General features: G+C 52.3%; 1 protein-coding gene, 1 long non-coding RNA gene and 1 pseudogene across 4 annotated transcripts in view; 2 read left to right on the top strand and 1 right to left on the bottom strand.

The window, feature by feature from the left end:
- Window positions 1-18,615, top strand: part of Epha10 (EPH receptor A10) — a 34,522-nt gene that overhangs the window by 2,319 nt on the left and 13,588 nt on the right. For 2 of the 3 annotated variants that reach the window (XM_021626995.2, XM_060379570.1), the window contains exons 2-7: window positions 237-301; window positions 1,992-2,670; window positions 8,586-8,741; window positions 9,182-9,532; window positions 13,701-13,834; window positions 17,648-17,819. In XM_021626995.2, the coding sequence (XP_021482670.1) occupies window positions 237-301; window positions 1,992-2,670; window positions 8,586-8,741; window positions 9,182-9,532; window positions 13,701-13,834; window positions 17,648-17,819 (1,557 nt within the window). The remainder of the gene's footprint in view (window positions 1-236; window positions 302-1,991; window positions 2,671-8,585; window positions 8,742-9,181; window positions 9,533-13,700; window positions 13,835-17,647; window positions 17,820-18,615) is intronic. The other variant, XM_060379571.1, reaches the window with a different exon arrangement.
- LOC132653278 (U6 spliceosomal RNA) lies at window positions 1,330-1,429 on the top strand (annotated as a pseudogene).
- On the bottom strand, window positions 5,874-9,232 carry LOC132653005 (uncharacterized). Its single transcript, XR_009590611.1, has 3 exons — window positions 9,095-9,232; window positions 7,648-7,743; window positions 5,874-6,665 (listed from the first exon to the last, which is right to left on the bottom strand). It is a non-coding gene; the product is annotated as an uncharacterized LOC132653005 (long non-coding RNA).

Genomic DNA, 18,615 nt, shown 5'->3' with positions numbered 1-18,615 from the left:
AGAGGCCATAGCCACTATGGTTGGTGGCACTTGTCCCAGGCCTCAGGGAGTGAATACAGGTGCCTTCGTTCATCACTGTGGCTGGCCCTCTCTGGACCTGAGCCACTCAGATCCTCTGGAGTTTTGCTTTGTTTCCTATCCCCTCCCGTAGCTATCTGGGTGAGTCCAGCAATGGAGCCCAGCCTCCTAACGTGACAGTGTGGCTTTCTGACGTCTGTGTTCTTCCCTCTTCTCAGTGGTCCTCCTGGACTCCAAAGCCTCCCAGGCTGAGCTGGGTTGGACTACACTGCCAAGTAACGGGGTAAGTGTTAAACTGCCCCCCACCCTCAAGGACCCTCTAGGAGGCCGAGACTCGGCCTCTTTACACCCTGCGCTCACCTAGGACCAAATGTACCCCACAGTCTCCCCGCCCACCCACACCTTAGATCAGGGGGCCGCACACACAGACACGAGCGTAGGAGGGGACTTGCTGGGGAGAAGTGTCTTGGCGCTAGGGAGAAGGGCAGAAGAGAGAATGATAGGGAGATGTGAGCAAAGTACATTACACAGAATGAAACTGTGAGCATTCTAACATTTTTAATAACTCACTTACGCTTTAATTTCTTTACTGTGTCTATGTATGTGCGTATAAGTGTTGGTGCCACGGTGCGTAGGTGGAGGTTGGGACCACCTGTGGGAATCTGTTTTCTTCACCCACTATGTGGGTCCTGGGGATCGGGCTCAGGTCAGGCTTGGTGGCAAGTGCCTTTTCCTACTGAGGCATCTCAGGCGCCCTGTGAAAGAATTATTTAAAAAGATCTTTCTATCTATCTATCTATCTATCTATCTATCTATTTATCATGTATACAGTGTTCTGCCTCATTATAGGTGGTTGTGAGTCATCATGTGGTTGCTGGGAATCGAACTCAGGAGCTTTGGAAGAGCAACCAGTTCTCTTAACCTCTGAGTCATCCCTCCATCCCTTGTGAAAGAAGTTTTAAAGATGCAGCACAGAGCAGGGTCCTCCAGAACCCCGGGGTCAAGCCAGGGTGGCCTTACTGGGAAATACCAAGTCTTCAGTTAGTCAGTCAAGTAAATCAACGAGAGAACTGGCTGTGTCCAGGGACAAAAATGTGAGTGGGCCATTACCTCACACACGGTAGACCTCCAAGTAGCTGTCGGTTATTGACAAAGTGGGGTGGGGTGGGGTGGAAAGGTCACTGGGCCAAGAGTTGAGTGGATGCTAGGTACCATCCCCAGCTCTGTCGTTAACTCGCTCTGCCCGTCTATTCAAAGGGCTCTCCCTCTGCAACCACATCTTCCTCCTCCGCAAAAATAAATATCGGTCTTGTGTCTCAGCACACATGTTTAAATTAGGATGATACGGGGAAGATCAGGGTGGCCCCTGCTCAAGGACAACATGCAAATCCAAGAAATGCCACAAAGTTTACAAGGAAAAGAGGAAGCCAGGTGTGAAGGCTCATGCCTGCAAGCCTGGGACCCTGGAGGCTGAGGGAGGAAAATTGCTGTGAGTTTGAGGTCAGCCTGAGAGGTCACGGCCAGGCTAGGCTACAGAGTGAGACCCTTTCTTAAAACAACAGAGAAAAGGAAAAAGATTAGAACCGGCCTCCTGGCACAGGCCTGTAAGCCCAACTACTCAAAAGTTTGAGTTAGGAGGAATATAAATTCAGCCTGAATGACCAAAGAGTTCATTCAAAGCCAATTTGGACAACTTAGATGATGCAATGTCAAAAGAAAAAAAAAAAAAAAAGATCTGCCATAAAGTGCTTGTTCAGCAAGCCCAAAGACCTAGGTTCAATCCCCGGTACCGGCAAGTAAGAAAAAAACGGATCGGAATTGTTCATTTCCGAAGTGTCTCCTCGCCCATTATATTGTCATTTTGGGGGCTTATATGGCAGGGGGCTGGAAGGCAGGGGAAGGGGAAAAGGTGGGCAAGGCCCAGTGCTTAAGCTCCAGGCTCTGAGGTGTCCGTTTCTGTACTGTTGCCTCAGTGGGAGGAGATTAGCGGCGTGGACGAACACGACCGTCCCATCCGCACGTACCAAGTGTGCAACGTGCTGGAGCCCAACCAGGACAACTGGCTGCAGACGGGCTGGATCAGCCGCGGCCGTGGGCAGCGCATCTTCGTGGAGCTGCAGTTCACGCTCCGCGACTGCAGCAGCATCCCCGGCGCCGCGGGGACCTGCAAAGAGACCTTCAACGCTTACTACCTAGAAACCGAGGCCGACCTGGGCCGGGGGCGTCCCCGCCTGGGAGGTAACCGGCCCCGCAAGATTGACACCATCGCGGCTGACGAGAGCTTCACGCAGGGCGACCTCGGGGAGCGCAAGATGAAGCTGAACACGGAGGTGCGTGAGATCGGCCCCCTCAGCCGGCCAGGCTTCCACCTGGCCTTCCAGGACGTGGGCGCATGCGTGGCGCTGGTCTCTGTGCGCGTCTACTACAAGCAGTGCGGGGCCACGGTGCGGGGCCTGGCCGCCTTCCCCGCCACCGCAGCGGAGAGCGCCTTCTCCACGCTGGTGGAAGTGGCCGGAACGTGCGTGGCCCACTCGGAGGGGGAGCCCGGCAGCCCTCCCCGCATGCACTGCGGCGCGGATGGCGAGTGGCTGGTGCCCGTGGGGCGCTGCAGTTGTAGTGCCGGCTTCCAGGAACGTGGTGACCTCTGCGAAGGTACCCGGGGCACCTGGAGGGATGGGATGGGATGGGGTCGCCGCAGGCGGGTGGCAGGACACTGCGCTCTAGACGAAGAGGCAGGAGTGGAAGTGGAGAGGCCGTGGGAGGAGATGGGAGCCGGGGCCTTTCGTGCAGCTTCTAGTGGACCTAGCCAAGACAGACTGGAAGAGGTGAATCTGATCCCACGTAAGGACACAGCAGGAGCCAGGGGTAGTGTCATAGGCCTGTAAAACCAGCCACCACGTGCTGAGCCAGGAAGATTGTGACTTCGAGGTCAGCCTGGGCTGTACATAGTGAGTTGCTCTCTTAGCCAAACCAAACCAAACGAACAAAAACAAAAATGCAGAGACCTGTATTTCAGGCAATGATAGGTTCCCATTACCAAAGGGATGAGTGCCCGCAGGAAATGGGCAGTTAAGATAGGAATCCAGGTTTGCCCGGCTCTGGGTACCTAGTGCTCCATGGCAGACCAACCCTCAGGCTAGTGTTTCAGGGACTTCGCCCTTGACCACATTCAAGTGAGGCTGAAGGCAGGGGACATCTCAGAGCCTGAGAGTGGCAGCTTGCACGACGTGGTTCCCAGGATCCCACTCAGCTTTCTGAAGGACAGCCTCTGTGTCACTGGGATGTTTGCTGGGTCCCTGGGTTCGTGGCTTTGAAGCCACGAGGTGGAGTGGGACCAAGAGTGTGCATTCCGTCAGAAGACTCAAAGGAGTGTGTTATCTCTGTGTGGTGTGTCAGAGAGAGGGGAGAGAGAGACAAAGACAGAGAGAGAGAGAGAGAGAGAGAGAGAGAGAGAGAGAGAGAGAGAATGTGCATGCTATAGAAGGCAAGTGGAAGTCAGAGGCTAGCCCATAGGAATCAGCTCTGTCCTTCTACCGTGGGTTCTGCTATTGAACTCAAGTGGTCAAACTAGACAGCAGTTGCGCTTACCCACTGAACCATCTCGTTACCAAAGGACGCATGCACTTCTTTAAATTTTTATTATTTACTGTTTATACAACATTCTGCCTGCATGTGCGTCTTCGCACCAGAAGAGGGCACCAGATCTCACTAGGTGGTTGCTGGGAATTGAACTCAGGACCTTTGGAAGAACAGAAGTGTTCTTAATCTCTGAGCCATCTCTCCAGCCCCTGATGCATGCACTTTCTAATCCAGGTCTTTTTCTGGGTATCAGGGCAATAGAAACAAACCAGCCACTGCCCCGGCTCTTGAAAAGCTTACGTCTATTTAGAAAGGAGCAAAGAATTATTTATTTTTTTTAAGTCATAAGAAAGTGTTATGTGCTATAACATGGCTGCAGAGTGATAGGGAACAGAGGAAGTGGCTAAGCTTGGTGTTGTCATTTCACCTATGATAAAAAACATTGATAAAAACAAAACAAGGGACGAAGGGGTTTGTTTCAGCTTACAGATCACAGCTCATCATTTAGGAAAGTCAGGGAAGGAACTCAAAGCAAAATCCGTGGAGGAAGACTGCTTCCTGGCTGAAATGCTTAGCTTTTTATGCAGCTCAGGACCACCTGACCAGGGAATGGTGCCTCCCACAGTGGACAGGGTCCTCCTACATCAAGACAACCCCCTCAGACATCCCATAGGCCAATCTGATCTGAGAAATCCCCCAGCTGACAGTTAAAGCTAACCAGGACCCTTGTTTTCCTACTTACTCAACCATCCTTTCAGAGGAGCTGAGGATATGAGATGTATTGTCCGGTTCTTATCATGTGATGAATGCAACCTTTTATTCCCTGAGAAACTGTGGTTAATATGAAGCTCACAAGCAAGAATCTTTCTGAGCTGTCCCAAGCATCCAGTTCTCCTTGAGTCCTTTATGCCTGTATTATTGTAGTCTACTGAAATACGTGTGTACACAGCTGTGTTTCTGAGCTCAGGCATTAATCTCAGCAGCCCCGGGGGCCATTGCAGGCTGGGGGATGTGGTAGGTGGTCAGCAGAAATGAACTGGGTGACCATGTGTCTTAGTTTCCTTTCTGCTGCTGTGATAAAATAGCCTGACAAAAACAGCTGAAGGGAGAAAGGATTTATCTGGCATATAATTCCACATTACCATCTCCTGCGGTGAGGAAGCCACAGAGGCCTGGGGAACTGGTCACGTTATTATAGACCAAGTCGAAAGCAGAGAGCAATGAATCAAGGCATGCCTTCCAGTGCTCCTCGGGCTCTCTCTACCCTATAAAGTCCAGGACTCCTGCTCAGGAATGGCTCTTGTAATCCCAGCATGCAAGAGGCAGAGGCAAGCAGATCTCTGTGAGCTCAGTGCCAGCCTGCTCTGCACAGTGAGCTCCAGGACAGCCAGGGCTATGTAAACAGACCCTGTCACAAAAACAAAAAGATGAGTTTTTCTACTTCAATTGATCCAGTCAAGACAATCCCTCACAGCCGTTCCCAGAGGCTAACCTTAATCTAAACAATCCCTTACAGCTGTGCCCAGAAGCAGCTCTCTCTCTCTCTCTCTCTCCTAGATGTCAAGCTGACAGTTAGGCTTGGGTGTGAGTCATATGCACAGAGATCCCAGTTCTAAGGATGGGGAGAGTTTTCCCAAAAAAAGGGAGGTTTTTCTTCCTGGTGGCTGAGAACATTCTGCAGAGGCATTGTGACAAAAGGGAACATAGTGGTTGGTACTAAATAAGTAATCCAGTGTGGTTGCTGCAGAGGGCACGTAGGAGTGTGAGAAGTGACGAGCCAGAAGAGGGGCAGGGCCATGAGAGAATGATGAAATAAAAAATTGATGCTTCAGGCTAATGAGGAGGAAAGTCAACATGTTCAGATTTATATTTTCAGAAGGCCAGTCAAGCTGCAAGAGTGGAAAAAGGAAATGGGGAACGCTGTGGGACAGACGGAAGAAGGTGGACACCATAGTCCAGGAGGCAGACTGTGAGCTGTGGTCTGAAATGTTGGCAGTCATCCTTGAGTGGTGAAGACGGGATGGGATGGGGGCTCAGTAGCAGGCAAAAGTACCAGATCTCATTAGAGATGGTTGTGAGCCACCATGTGGTTGTTGGGAGTGGAACTCAGGACCTTTGGAAGAAGGGCCAGTGCTCCTACACTGTGCTCTCCTCTTGAGCCATCTCTCCAGGGCCCCGCCCTCCACCAGGACTCTAGAAGCCTGTTTATACACTTGGAAAGAGAGCCTGTGGCATGCCGAGTGTGTTTGCGGACTGATCTGTTGAAGAGAAAGGAGTGTTTTATTACCGACGTGGGTTAAAAGTGCTGACGCATGTTGCTAATAAAAAGCAGGACAACTTTTAGTCAGTTTTAGGATTGTTTTAAAATAGTCTATAGCCAGAGCCCTTATGCCTGCATGGAAATGGATTGCTTTTTCGCTCCACCCGCTAGTGACATCACTGGAAAGAGGCAGCAGAGAGGGAGGACTGCAAAAGACCAGTAAGGGAGATGACAGATGGAATGTTGACATTGAGGAGGGGTGAAAGGCGGGGGTCCAGAGTGGAGATGGCTAGCTGTCCTCAAACGGAGGGTGGCTTGTCCCCACTTAGACTGCAGGAGAGGATATGTGGGTCAGATGGAGGTGTTCTTGGTCTCCATAGCCAGATGTTGGAGGAAGTACTAACTCTCGCCCTCTCTCCATGCTCTGCCAGGTGCGGAGGCGGCTGTGACGGGGTAGGGGGGTCAGATGTTTGTCTACTTCGTGGTGTGTTTTCAGAGCTTGGAAAAACACCTGGCTCACAGCAGATGATAAAATTGTGGATGCTTAGAGACCAGAGATCTATGGTTTGTGCCATGCTCCCTCTCCGTGGCTGAGACCAGATGAAAGTCGTTTATAATGGCATCACTTCCTCCCAGGGCAGTGGAAGAGTGGGGGGAAATCCAGGGCAAACTTCCCAAAAGAGGTGCTGTTGGAACTGGACTTTGGAGAGATACACAACTCAGCTGCCGGGAGGAAGTGGGTGTGAGACATCATGGGTCAGGAGCCAGGAGCTCTCTGCAGTGCTCAGGGTAGGCCTGGTGGGGGCTGCTATAGAAGGGTAGGACAGAAATGGAAGTGGTTAGGTTTGCATGGGTGCCTTCAGGCAATCCAGGGAACTCTTGAGGCTAAATGAACACTTTCTCAAAGCCAGAGGAGAAGACAAAGCTAAGATCTCTTCACTCCATTTTATTATTATTATTATTATTATTATTATTATTATTATTATTATTATGGTTTTTGGGTGTTTTTGTTTTGCTTTTTTGTTGTTGTTTTGTTTTGTTTTTTGAGACAGGGTTCTCTGTGTAGCCCTGGAGGTCCCAGAACTCACTCTGTAGACAAGGTTGCCCTCAAACCTACCTACCTCTGCCTACCTCTACCTCCTGAGTGCTGGGATCAGAAGGCATGCACCAACCCAGGGACCCACTCTTTAGTGACTTGGGTTCTCGGTCCTGTTCTAACAACCATAAGAATCAACGACATTTGGCTTCCCTTTAGGGGGCACATTGGGGCTGGTAACCTATTACCAACTCTCCTATGGGCCTGCCTGCTGGCTGAGCCTGTACAGATTACTGGGACTCCCCTCCCCGCCCCCATGTAGTAACAGAGTTGACTCTACACAGAGCACCCAACTTGGGCTGCTCCTACATTCATTCTGTTTTCTATCTGGTGGCACAGGCAGCCTGAGAAGGGGGGCATCGTGAGGCATACGTGCAAAGCTGGTGGAACAACATCTCTGCAGTGCCAGACCAGTGGTTGTTGAACTAGGTGACCTCTGAGTTTCTGACTTTGACATTGAAGAGAGGAAGGTATTGGCTGCTAGGGAGTCCTTTTCTGGGTCTGTCCTTCAACATGCCACTTTTCTAGACAGTGCCTCTCAGAGTAGGGAGGACCGCAAAATGCCTGTGATGGGACCACGAAGACCACAGCTAGAACAGCAAACCCTCCCTCCCTCTGAGCAAGGCACCTCCACCTCACGCCTGTAATCCCAGCATTCAGGAGAGGCACAGGGAGAACAAAAATTCAAGGATACCTTCAGCTACATGGTTAGCTTGAGCCCAGGTTGCATGGGATCCTGTTTCAATCAGTCTGTCCGTCGATAAAGCGTTTCTCTGATTCCTCTTCCGGCCTGAGAGGGAGAAACGGTAGTTCCTACCATCACTGTGCGAGCGTCCATACAGTCCTATCAGCGTTTTATCTCAGTCAGACCTCCCTCCGGAGGGCCTGCTGAGGCAGGTGTTCTACAAGAGGTTCAGAAAGATTACCCAACAAGCCCATGGCCGCACAGCGAGCAGAGAGAGCGAGTGAGTGACGCAGACTCAGCTCAGCTACGAACTGACCCTCCCAACACACCCCCCCCGCCTAGCCGGGCTCCTGTCTGCTCCTAGGAGCTGTGCTCAGGGTTGTGTGAGCGCAGATGAGGGCAGCAAGGCTCCTGAATACATGTGCAGACCAGGACTAATCTAGGAAGCCTTTGGAAGACTGCCAGCTCCGCCCCTCCACCTGCCCAGCTCTGCTTCCAAACTGGAGTCCTGCCTCTCTGTCTCTGTTTGTCTGACACTTGCCTGCCTAGCTCTCTGTTTGTCTATGTAAGTGGGATTGTGTGTCTGTCTCTGAGTATCAGGGCCCAGCCCTTAGAGGCCCCATCCTTCTTTTCTCTTGTTCACACCAAGATCTTTGACCTTAGGGCAGCGTCGCCAGGGCTTTGAAAGAGGCAGGCTTCGGTGGGAATCCCACCAACTGTGGGCCACTAGGCAGCTTAACCTCTCCCAGCCTCACTTTCCTCTTTTTAGCCACAGAGACTGAAGTCAAAGGTATTAACAGGAGTGAACTCAGTCATAATCTCCCGCCTGCACACACAGCGTCTGTCATGGCCAGGCACCCCACTTCCCCTACCCTAGTCCAGGAAAAGCAAGAATACAGGGTAGGGCACCTTCAGGGAGGTGACTTCTCACCAGCCCCTTCCTACAGCCTGTCCCCCAGGGTTTTACAAGGTGTCCCCAAGGCGGCCCCTCTGCTCACCGTGCCCGGAGCACAGCTTGGCCCTGGAGAATGCTTCTATATTCTGCGTGTGCCAGGACACCTACGCTCGCTCGCCCACCGACCCGCCCTCAGCTTCCTGCACCCGTGAGTGCCCTCCTGGCTGGCCGAGGGAAGGAGGACACCATCCCCCCGCGTGCTACTGAGATGGGGGTGGGAGGGGACAGGGGTTGTGAATTGGACTGACAGGGTAAAGAGAGAAGCCTGAGGTCGGTCTGGGAATCCGGGCCTGGGACTGGAGGGACCTAGAAGAGTGCAGATGGAGGTCAGAATTCTCTGTGGGTGGGCCTTCTGGGGAGTACCCTCCCTACTCCCCTGTCTCTTCCTGAGGCTGGCTGTGACCATCTCCCCATCCCGGTCCCCTCAATGGTCCCTATGCCCTCATCTCGGTCCCCCGCGCTGCTCCCCACTTCCCCATGAATGGCTGATGGCTTCCGTACCGCTCCCCATGCCGGGTGTCCGCGCCCCCATGCCCCGCGCTCCAGCGTCCCCGCCTGGCCCCACTCAGCGCCGCCCCCCTGTCGCAGGGCCGCCCTCGGCGCCGCGGGACCTGCAGTATAGCCTGAGCCGCTCCCCACTGGCGCTGCGGCTGCGCTGGCTGCCGCCTGCGGACTCCGGCGGCCGCTCCGACGTCACCTATTCGCTGCTGTGCCTGCGCTGCGGCCGCGACGGCCCGGCGGGCGCGTGCCAACCCTGCGGGCCACGCGTGGCCTTCGTCCCGCGCCAGGCCGGGCTGCGGGAACGCGCCGCCACGCTGCTGCACCTGCGGCCGGGCGCGCGCTACACCGTGCGCGTGGCCGCGCTCAACGGCGTCTCGGGCCCGGCGGCCGCAGCGGGGGCCACCTACGCGCAGGTCACAGTGTCCACCGGACCCGGGGGTAAGGCCGCGCGCCCCGCCGGAGACCCGCCCCTCACCCCCAGGCCGCAGTTCCCCGCATGCACCTCAGGGCGTTCAGGAACCAAAGTGACCGCACCCCCCTCCCCCACCCCCCCAACCCCCAAGGTGGAGACGGAATGTCCTCTTCCCCCATCCCTTTGAAGAAGCAGGGATGCAGACAGGGTCAGAACGCAGGCGAACGGAGATGTGGCGCTCCCCATTTCTGAGTCTCGAGTGGGATGAAAAACAAAAACAAAAACAAAAAACCACCACACCTTTGATACCACACCCTCCAAGTCCTTGACATTTACTTCTGATTTGTCTCTCCTCGGGTGCACACTTTCAAGTGATCCCTCGGGTGCCCTTTGCAAGATGGATAACCGCGTGCTGCGGCGGCTGAGCCTTTCCTGTCTTGATTGGCGTATGACCCTCGTCCCCCGTCTTCCGTGACCCTACCCTGTCTGCTGGGTTTCCAGCGAGGCTTGGGGTGATTTTCATTCTTCCCTAAGGGCCTTGGGTGTGAAGATGCCCGCACACGGGGGTGTTTGAATGATTGCTTAGCCTGCCGATGGAAATGAAAACGCAGCCGATATGGCTTTCTTTTCCCCCAGTCTGGCTGGGGCGCAGTGGGCCCTTTGATGCCCACTTTCTTTTCTCATCCCCGGGAAAGTTTTTCTTTGGCAGCTGCTTTGAGTGGAGCTCCCACTGTATCTCTTAAACCGATCTCTAAGCCTTAGGTTGTACATCCATTTTCTGATCCTCACATCTTGTCACTTCCTTTATCGTTTTTAGCTCTTAATCCCTTTCTTAGGACTTTGGAGAGATATTTCCCAATCTACCTGGGTTTCTGGGATGGCTTCTGTCCTTTATTGTCTCTTTTGAGACTTAACCCTTGCTGTTGAGTTCACATTTTGAACAATTCAAGGCCTGGAAATGCAGCTCAATGGTCGCAGGATTTGCCTAGCACGCTTGAGGCACTGGGTTTGATCACCAGAACTGAAGAAGGAAGAAGTGAAACAAAGGAAGGCATGCCAGTAATCCCAGCACTTGGAAAATAGAGGCAGGGGTACCAGGGGTTCAAGTTCATTCTCAGCCACATAGTGAGTATGAGCTCAGTCTAGGCCAGATGAGACTTTGTCTGTCTTAAAGAGTAGAAGTATTGGGGCTGGAGAGATGGCTCAGAGGTTAAGAGCACTGGCTGCTCTTCTAGTAGGTCCTGAGTTCAGTTCCCAGCAACCCACATGGTGACTCACAACCATCTATAATGAGATCTGGTGCCCTCTTCTGGTGTAAGGGCATACATGCAAACAAAATATTGTATACATAATAAATAAATCTTAAAAAAAGAATAAAAGTATGGCCAGGCGTGGTAGTGCATTCCTTCAGCGGTGACTTGAGAGGCAGAGACGATCAGAATCTTTTAATTTGAGACCAGCTTGGTCTACACAGGAAGTTCCAGGACAACCAGGGCTACATAGAGAAACTCTGTCTCAAAAAAAAAAAAGTATACATTGCCACATTTTTATACTTATGACTATTTCTATAAAACCCTCTTAATGTATTTGTTATAGATATGTGCAGGGTCCTTTTTTTCATTATTTTCTGTTTATGGATGTTTTGCCCGCATGTGTGTTTGTGTGCCATGTTTTGTGCCTGGTAGACCACAAACTACCTGGAACTGATCACAGGCAGCTGAGAGACACCTCATGTGGGTGAAGTAAGCCACACACCCCTTTAGAAAAAGAGAATAAGGCCACACTCTTTAGCAGCTAGTCTTGAGCTCACAGCCGTCCTCCTGCTTCAGGTGCTAGGATTGCAGGTGCGATCGCATGTCAGCTGCCTGGATTCTCATCTGAGGTTTTTTTCGTTTTTGTTTTTTTCAAAACAGAGTTTTTCTGAGTAGTCTTGGCTGGCTGTCCTGGAACTCACTTTGTAGACCAGGCTAGCCTCAACTCACAGAGGTCCGCCTGCCTCCTGAGTGCTGGGAATGAAGATATGTGCCACTACACCCAGCCATAGGTGTCTTTTTACAGGCGATAAACCTCTCCCCAGCCTGACTGGGGCCCTGGTAGACTTCCTCCAGCTGGACAGCTGGGGCTCAGGTTGAGGTTTTACTTTGAGTCTCAGATTTTTTGAGTGTGTGCATATATGATTGAGAGTGTGTACATATATGTACATATATATGTATATATGTATACACACACATAGGCAGAGGTCAGAGGATACCCATCAGTGTCTCCCTTGTTTGGGAAAAGATATCCCTGTAAGCCAAGCTAACTGTCCGGAGAGCTTCTCTCTCTCTCTCTCTCTCTCTCTCTCTCTCTCTCTCTCTCTCTCATTTGTATTTTGAGACAGAGGTTCTCTGTGTAGCCTTGGCTGTCCTGGACTCCCTCTGTAGACCAGGCCAGCCTCTATCTCATAGAGATCCACCTGCCTCTGCCTCCCTGAGCGCTGGGATTACGGGCGTGCGCCACGGCACCTGGCTGAATCCAGAGCGCTCCTAATATCAAAAGGCTTTACATGGTTTCGGGAAGGGGGGCGGATTTGAACTCAGACTCTCAAGCTTGTCTGGCAAGCACTTTACCCACTGAGCCATCTTCCCAGGACTTCATTCTCAGGCTCTACTAGCCTTTCATCTGGTGTATTCTCTGAGGAGCCAAAATGGAACCATGTCCTTCTGTGGATCCCCTGGCCGTCTGACACTCTTGACTAGCAAAGTTCAAACATGACATTTCTTGCCTCTCCCTGTCTCTGCCCCCATCTGGGTCTACAAAGGGCTTTACCACCTCCTAGGGGAGCTTCATCGCCTCTTTCACTTTTATGCCAGGTCCGAGTGAATTCAGCCCGAGGCGCTGCTGGGGGCAGGGGAGAGTACTCTCCTTAGAAGCAGCTGGGCCGTGGAGTGACAGGCTGCTATTGTCCAGCTCACAAAGACACTGCTTTTTTTTCAAAGGGTCAGGCACTGGGGAAAAGATTAAAGGGTTTTTCAAGTTATTTTTAGGACGGGAGATAGTACTGCTCTGTAGGTAGCGTAGCCCAGGGTTCACTCCAGCCACTTGGGTCCATCCAGTCCCACTGGCTTTACGGAGATTAAAAACATGGCTCTCCCTCCCTGTCCCCTATACTGGCCATCAGCTGTCAGCTGTGAGTTTCAGCTCCTTCTATAGCCATAGTCATCACTGGAATTCAAGAGGGCAGAGACAGGGCCTACTGGACAGGTATACCCAGTGAGACCGGAAGCCCTTGTCAAAAGCCCACGTCAAAGGGCAGACCCCGTGTGTGCTGCCTCCCCTTCTGCCCTCTGCTATCTGATAGCTATTTTTCCCATCTCCCCAGAGTCCCGGAACCTGATGCTGCTTTTTGCACTATTTCACAGACTCTTGCCAGCACAGGACATTTCTGGTCAGCAGCCGCCTGGCTGGTGAACTTGATCAAGCCCTTGACTGTGTCCAGTCTCATCCCAAGCCCTTCCTAGACAGTTCTTCGTGTTGTGAGGTTGGTTCTCCGAGAGTCCTCCGGGAGCTCTTTCACAGGGTTTTCCATGTTAAGATTATGTCTTCCGAGAGCAAAGACGCCTTTGTGTCTTCCCAATCGGGTCCGCCTTTTGTTTGTTTTTCTTGCCTGGTTGCTCTGGCTAGAGCTTTGAGCACCACGGCGGAGGGAGTGGCATCCCGGCCTTTCTATAGTCCACACCACGACACCACGCTCCAGTCTTTCACTCTTGAGTGTGATATTCGCTGTGGGCTTCCCACATTGGTGCTTTATAGGGTCGGGGTGATTTCCTTCTAACCCTTGCTTGTCTGCAGCCACGCCACCGTGAACGAACCAGTCTAGGCTGCACACTCTCTTATGTCTTCAAACCACAGAATGAGGCTGAAGGAGTAGAAGCAAGCAGGATGGGGGAAACTGGGTAGAGGGAAGGCAAGCAGGGCTTTCCCTCCCACTAGGCAATGAAGGTGAGAGAGGCCTTGGCCAGATATTTTCCCTAAGCCTCTGGTCCCACAAAGACTTTGCCCCTCAGGCCCCCTCAACAATCCCCATCTCTACCCACAGGCCACTCCCACATCTAACCCTGCTCCTAAGTGCATGCCCCACCCACCCCTCCTGCCTTCCCCCAGATCTTGTGGGCAGTGAAGCCAGAAGGAACATCCCGCTCTGCTTCCTTTCAGCACCCTGGGAGGAGGATGAAATCCGCAGAGACCGCGTGGAGCCCCAGAGCGTGTCCCTGTCATGGCGGGAGCCTGTTCCTGTTGGAGCTCCCGGAACCAATGGCACCGAGTATGAGATCCGCTACTACGAGAAGGTGAGTCCCGCTGGCGGTCGCTTGGATGCTGGCCTGCCTGCCTGCCTTCCTCAGTCATTCCAAAATGCAGCTGTGGCCCTTCTTTCCTCCCGTCTCCTTCCTCACGCACAGCTCCAGTTCACGTGGTTTAGGGTTTAGCGGGAGATTAAGAGCTCGCTGTGGGGCGGGTCTGCTTGCCTAGGTGAATTTGCAGATACGACCTGCCGAACCCTTTGTAAAGGAAAGGCACACTTGCCAGGCTGGAGGGGTGTGTTCCAGAATGTGGGTCTGCATTCCTGTGGCTTACTCTGAAAGGGTGTGAGTGGTGCATCATTTATTAAATTCATACATACTCGGCCGGGCGTGTTGGCGCACGACTTTAATCCCAGCAGTCCTGAAGCAGAGGCAGATGGATGTTTGTGATTGAGACCAGCCTGGTCTACATAGTACATAGTGAGTTCCTGGCCAGCCAGGGATACATAGAGAGACTGTCTCAAAAACAAACAAACAAATAAAAACAGCAACAGCAACAAAACCCACACACACAATAAACAAAGAAACAATGCTCATCATCGACTCCATAAAGCTATTTTTATTTCTAGATAGGGTCTTGCTAATAGCCCTAGCTGACCTTGAATTTATAGCGTTTCTCCTGCCCCAGCCTCTAGAGTTGAACCACCATCCCCAGCTTCCCGTAGAACAAACAGTCCCTCATGAGGTAGTTTTGTTTGCTTTGAGGCAGGTTTTCTCTGTGGAGCCCTAGCTGGTCTGGGATTCACTATGTAGCCCAGGCTGGCCTTGAATTTACCTTAAATCTCCAATCTCTGTCTCCCCAAGCGCCTGGATTATATGTGTGCACCATATCAGTGTCTGATATGGTTTTCATAAGATATGTTCGGTGTTTTGTTTTTGGTTTTTTGAGACAGAGTCTCACTCTGTAGACCAGGCTGGCCTCTAACTCACAGGGATCCTCCTGCTTCTGCTTCCTGAGTGCTGGGACCGAAGGAGTGTGCCACCACACCCAGCCTTTTGCTGTGTTTTGTGGCTCTTCTCTCCACCCCCATCCCAGGCTGGCTCAAATGCCCTTCCTCACAAACAACCTTATATCCTCCTCTTTTCTTGGTGGTTTATTTACTTTTATTTTGAGATTGGGTCTTCCGTAGCCCAAGCTAGCCTCCTGCCTCCACCTCCCAAGTGCTGGGATTACAGACAGGCACGTGCCCCCATGCCCGCCTTTCTCTTCCTGTACGAATTTTTAATCAGCGGTTACAGTTCGGCTGTGATTTGATGAATGGAGCTATTTCCCAGCCCATGCTCTCTTTTCCCATCTATTTGGCATCTTTAACTCTGAGACGTGCTCATCTGTGAGACAGTGCCTCACTTTTATGCAAATTAATTCATTAAAGAGAAACTTCTTCGCGGGTGTGACAGAATTCCACTCCCTCTGCGGCAGGCAGGGCTTTGCTGAATCAGATAATGGCTTTGATTACTAGAAGCCTGTTGAGAGCTCTGACAATTGGGATGCCCAGGAAAAAAAAAAATAGGGTTACTAGGTCGCTTTTGGAGGCATGGGACTGGGTGCTGAGGATGGGGAGCTGTTGGCTGTGAGGTAGAGAAGCATGGAGGGAGGGAGAGCAGGCGGGGCTGCGTGACGAGTATGGTCTTGCTCTGAAGGAGGCGAGGCAGCCAGCCAGGTGGACTTCCTGTGTGTCAGAAGCTCGGATCAATGCTGTGGGCTGGAGAGATGGGGCTGGGGGAGAACTTTGAACATAGAGATGACAGCAGAGGGAGGGGTGTCTGCGAGAAGAGCGGCCAGGGCAGGAGCCCTCGTGTTTAGGTGACAGCAGTGAGGGGCACTGGGAGAGAGAGCAGTGTATTCAGCAGGTGCTTAGAAAAGACGCATATTCCGAGCTTGGTGGCCACACCTGTAATCCCAGCACTCTGGGAGGCAGAGGCAGGAGGATCTCTGTTATCTCGTCTTTTCGAGGCCAGCCTGGTCCACAGAGTGAGTCCAGGGTAGCCAAGGCTACACAGAAAAACTGTCTCCGAAAAATAAAAATGGAAAGAAAGAAAGCACTTTATTGTCTAAGCATGGACAAGAGTCTTCAAGGCTGAGCTGCTTGGCCCTGGCCCTTAATCAAGGACTGTGAATGAACATACTGGGAAAAAGGCCCCTGAAAGAACAGCAAGTACCACGGGGACTACATTTGAGATGATTCTGGGTCACGAGGTAGAGACAGATGTTTAAGACTTTTCTCTGGAGCCCAAGTGCCTTCTGCAGAACCTCCCTCTATACTTCAGCCCAGCCCCCTGTGCAGAAGGACTTGCTCGTAGCTCGTGTGGTGCCCACCCCATTTTGCCAGCCCTACAGCTGTTACCTCTGTCCCCCCCACCCACCCCCTGAGACAGGGTTTCTCTGTGTAGCCTTGGCTGTCCTGGACTCCACTTTGCAGACCAGGCTGGTCTCGAACTCACAGAGATCTGCCTGCCTCTGCCTCCGAAAGTGCCTCTGTCTTTCTAGGTGAATTAGTTACATTGATATGATGAAGTGCCAGAGAAGAACAACCTAGGAAAAGAAGGGCTTATTTTAGCTTGCAGCTTGAGGATGTGGTTCACCCTGGTGGGAAAGGCTAGGTGCTGTCTGCCGTCAGGAAGCAGAGAGGAATGCTGGCCCTAGGCTCACATTTTTCAGCCTTTGGGGATGATGTCATTCAGGGCGGGTCTCCCCTCCTCAGTTTAATGTCTGTAGAAACGGACGTACCCAGAGCCTCCATACTCTGTTAGGCTGACTATTAACCATAATGGGCTGAGAAGCTGGCTCAGAGAGTAAAACACTTGCCACGAGTGGGTTGAACCCCCAGCACCCACACACCTGGAATCCTAACGCTGGGGAGATAGTGACAGAAGGATCCCCAGAGCTCGCTGATCACCCAGGCTAGCCTAATGAGCAAGCTCCAGGTTCAGGGGCTACAGGCAGACACATGTAAAATAACGGTTACGCCAAAGACTGTTCAACTGTTTGGAGGTTCAAGGGAGATTCTGATGAGATCTTACTGAGTTAAAGTCTGCCCTGTGGCCATGAACACCATTGTCAAAGGAAAAAAAAAAAGATCACTGGCTATAGGCAGGAAATTAACTTTCAGTCTGTGGGTGTGGCTGGAGCTCTATTAAGGTGTGAGCAGAAACAAACGATGGGGAGTGCCTTCAAGGACTTTGGGGGGTCAGGTGTACTGGGGTAAGGCAAAGTTCAGACCTGAAGGGTTCAGAGTTCTGAAGGATTTAAGGGCCTCCCTTACCAAGCAGAGAGAAATGTCTCTGGGGTTGCGGGTGGGGGTGGCAGGCAGCAGAAAACACAGCACAGTGCCTGGCAGCCAGGAGGCAGGCCCTCACCAGTCACAGGCTTTCTCCCCTGCTTCCAGCTAAGCAGGCCTTCACCCCCTTGAGCCCAGGCTCCTCATCTGTGAAACAAAACAGAGCAAAGCCAATAAGATAATCCTTGCTCTCCTCTGCTTTGCAAATCAGATGACAGGGGGGTGAAAAACCTTGTGAATGCCAAGGACAGGGCAGGGGCAGTGGGAGGCTTGCTTGTGCTCTGGCCTACCTACCCCCACCCCTGGACTGTCAAGCCCTGGTAGCTACCACCTGGGTACTCCTGCAAAGGAAGTTCTGGCCTATTGTGGGATGAGTCTTGAGGAGAGAGGCACTGGGGATCCTGTGGAAGAAATCTCTGCTGTCTCTCAAGGTGATCTGGGTCAGGTTCCCCCAACCAGCTTAAGGATGGTTCACCTCCTCTCAGCCTCCTGGGTCTGGGCCTCACTGCTCCATCCTCCCCAGGGTCAGAGTGAGCAGACTTACTCCACAGTGAAGACAGGGGCTCCGGCCGTCACTGTCACCAACCTGAAGCCTGCTACCAGATACGTTTTTCAGATCCGGGCAGCCTCCCCAGGGCCTTCATGGGAGGCCCAGAGCTTCAGCCCCAGCATTGAAGTGCAGACCCCCCGCGAAGGTAAGCGGAGTGCTTGGAGGGCACCGGGTGTAGGCCTGCAGAGACAAGGGCAGGGGTTAAGTGTATCAGGAAGGGAGCCGCAGAAAAGCTGCTTCAAGATGGGTAGTGTCTCACCTCACACCTTAAATCCCAGCACAGACAGGGGGAGTGAATTCCAGGACAGCCAGATCTACATACAGAAACCCTGTCTCTAAAAACCAAAACAGTAACAATAACAAACAAACAAAACAACAACAGCAAAAACCAACCAACCACTTCACATCTACTTAGTCAAAGAATTTGAAATCCACCTGCAGTGGCCCACGGGGCATCTTCCCTGAAGCACAGAGAGCTGTCCCTACAGAGGCCTTGGGGACAGCTGTGACACCTGTGCCCCTCTTTGGAGGACACAGCTTCTGTGAAACATCCTGTGTCGACCACCCTGAGACCCAGCCGCTTTCTTCAGCTTCTCAGTCACCTCTTTCTGGGCCTTGCTGAATCCTTCCTGCTGCTTTTCTTTCTGCCTTAACAAAGGTCCACTTTGTCATGGGACACGGCCTCCCACCCCAACCCCCAGCCAGGCTTGGCATGTGAAACCAACTTCCCTGAAGGGGAGGAGACCTGGAAAGAGTGGAAGTGAGCCCTGCATGGTTTAAATGGAGAGAATGGAAGTTGGGCATGGTGGAACAGGCCACCTGGGCACTTGGAAAGCTTGAGAAGGGAAAGTCAAGAGGTATTCAGAGCCAAAGGCTTACACAGAGTTCAAGGTTGGCCTAGACTGGCATAAATAAGTAGCTGAGCTGGTGGTGCAGGCTTA

Source organism: Meriones unguiculatus, chromosome 3, assembly GCF_030254825.1.
Source record: "Meriones unguiculatus strain TT.TT164.6M chromosome 3, Bangor_MerUng_6.1, whole genome shotgun sequence".
Lineage (NCBI taxonomy): Eukaryota > Metazoa > Chordata > Mammalia > Rodentia > Muridae > Meriones > Meriones unguiculatus.
This window is presented reverse-complemented; position numbering and strand designations above follow the sequence as displayed.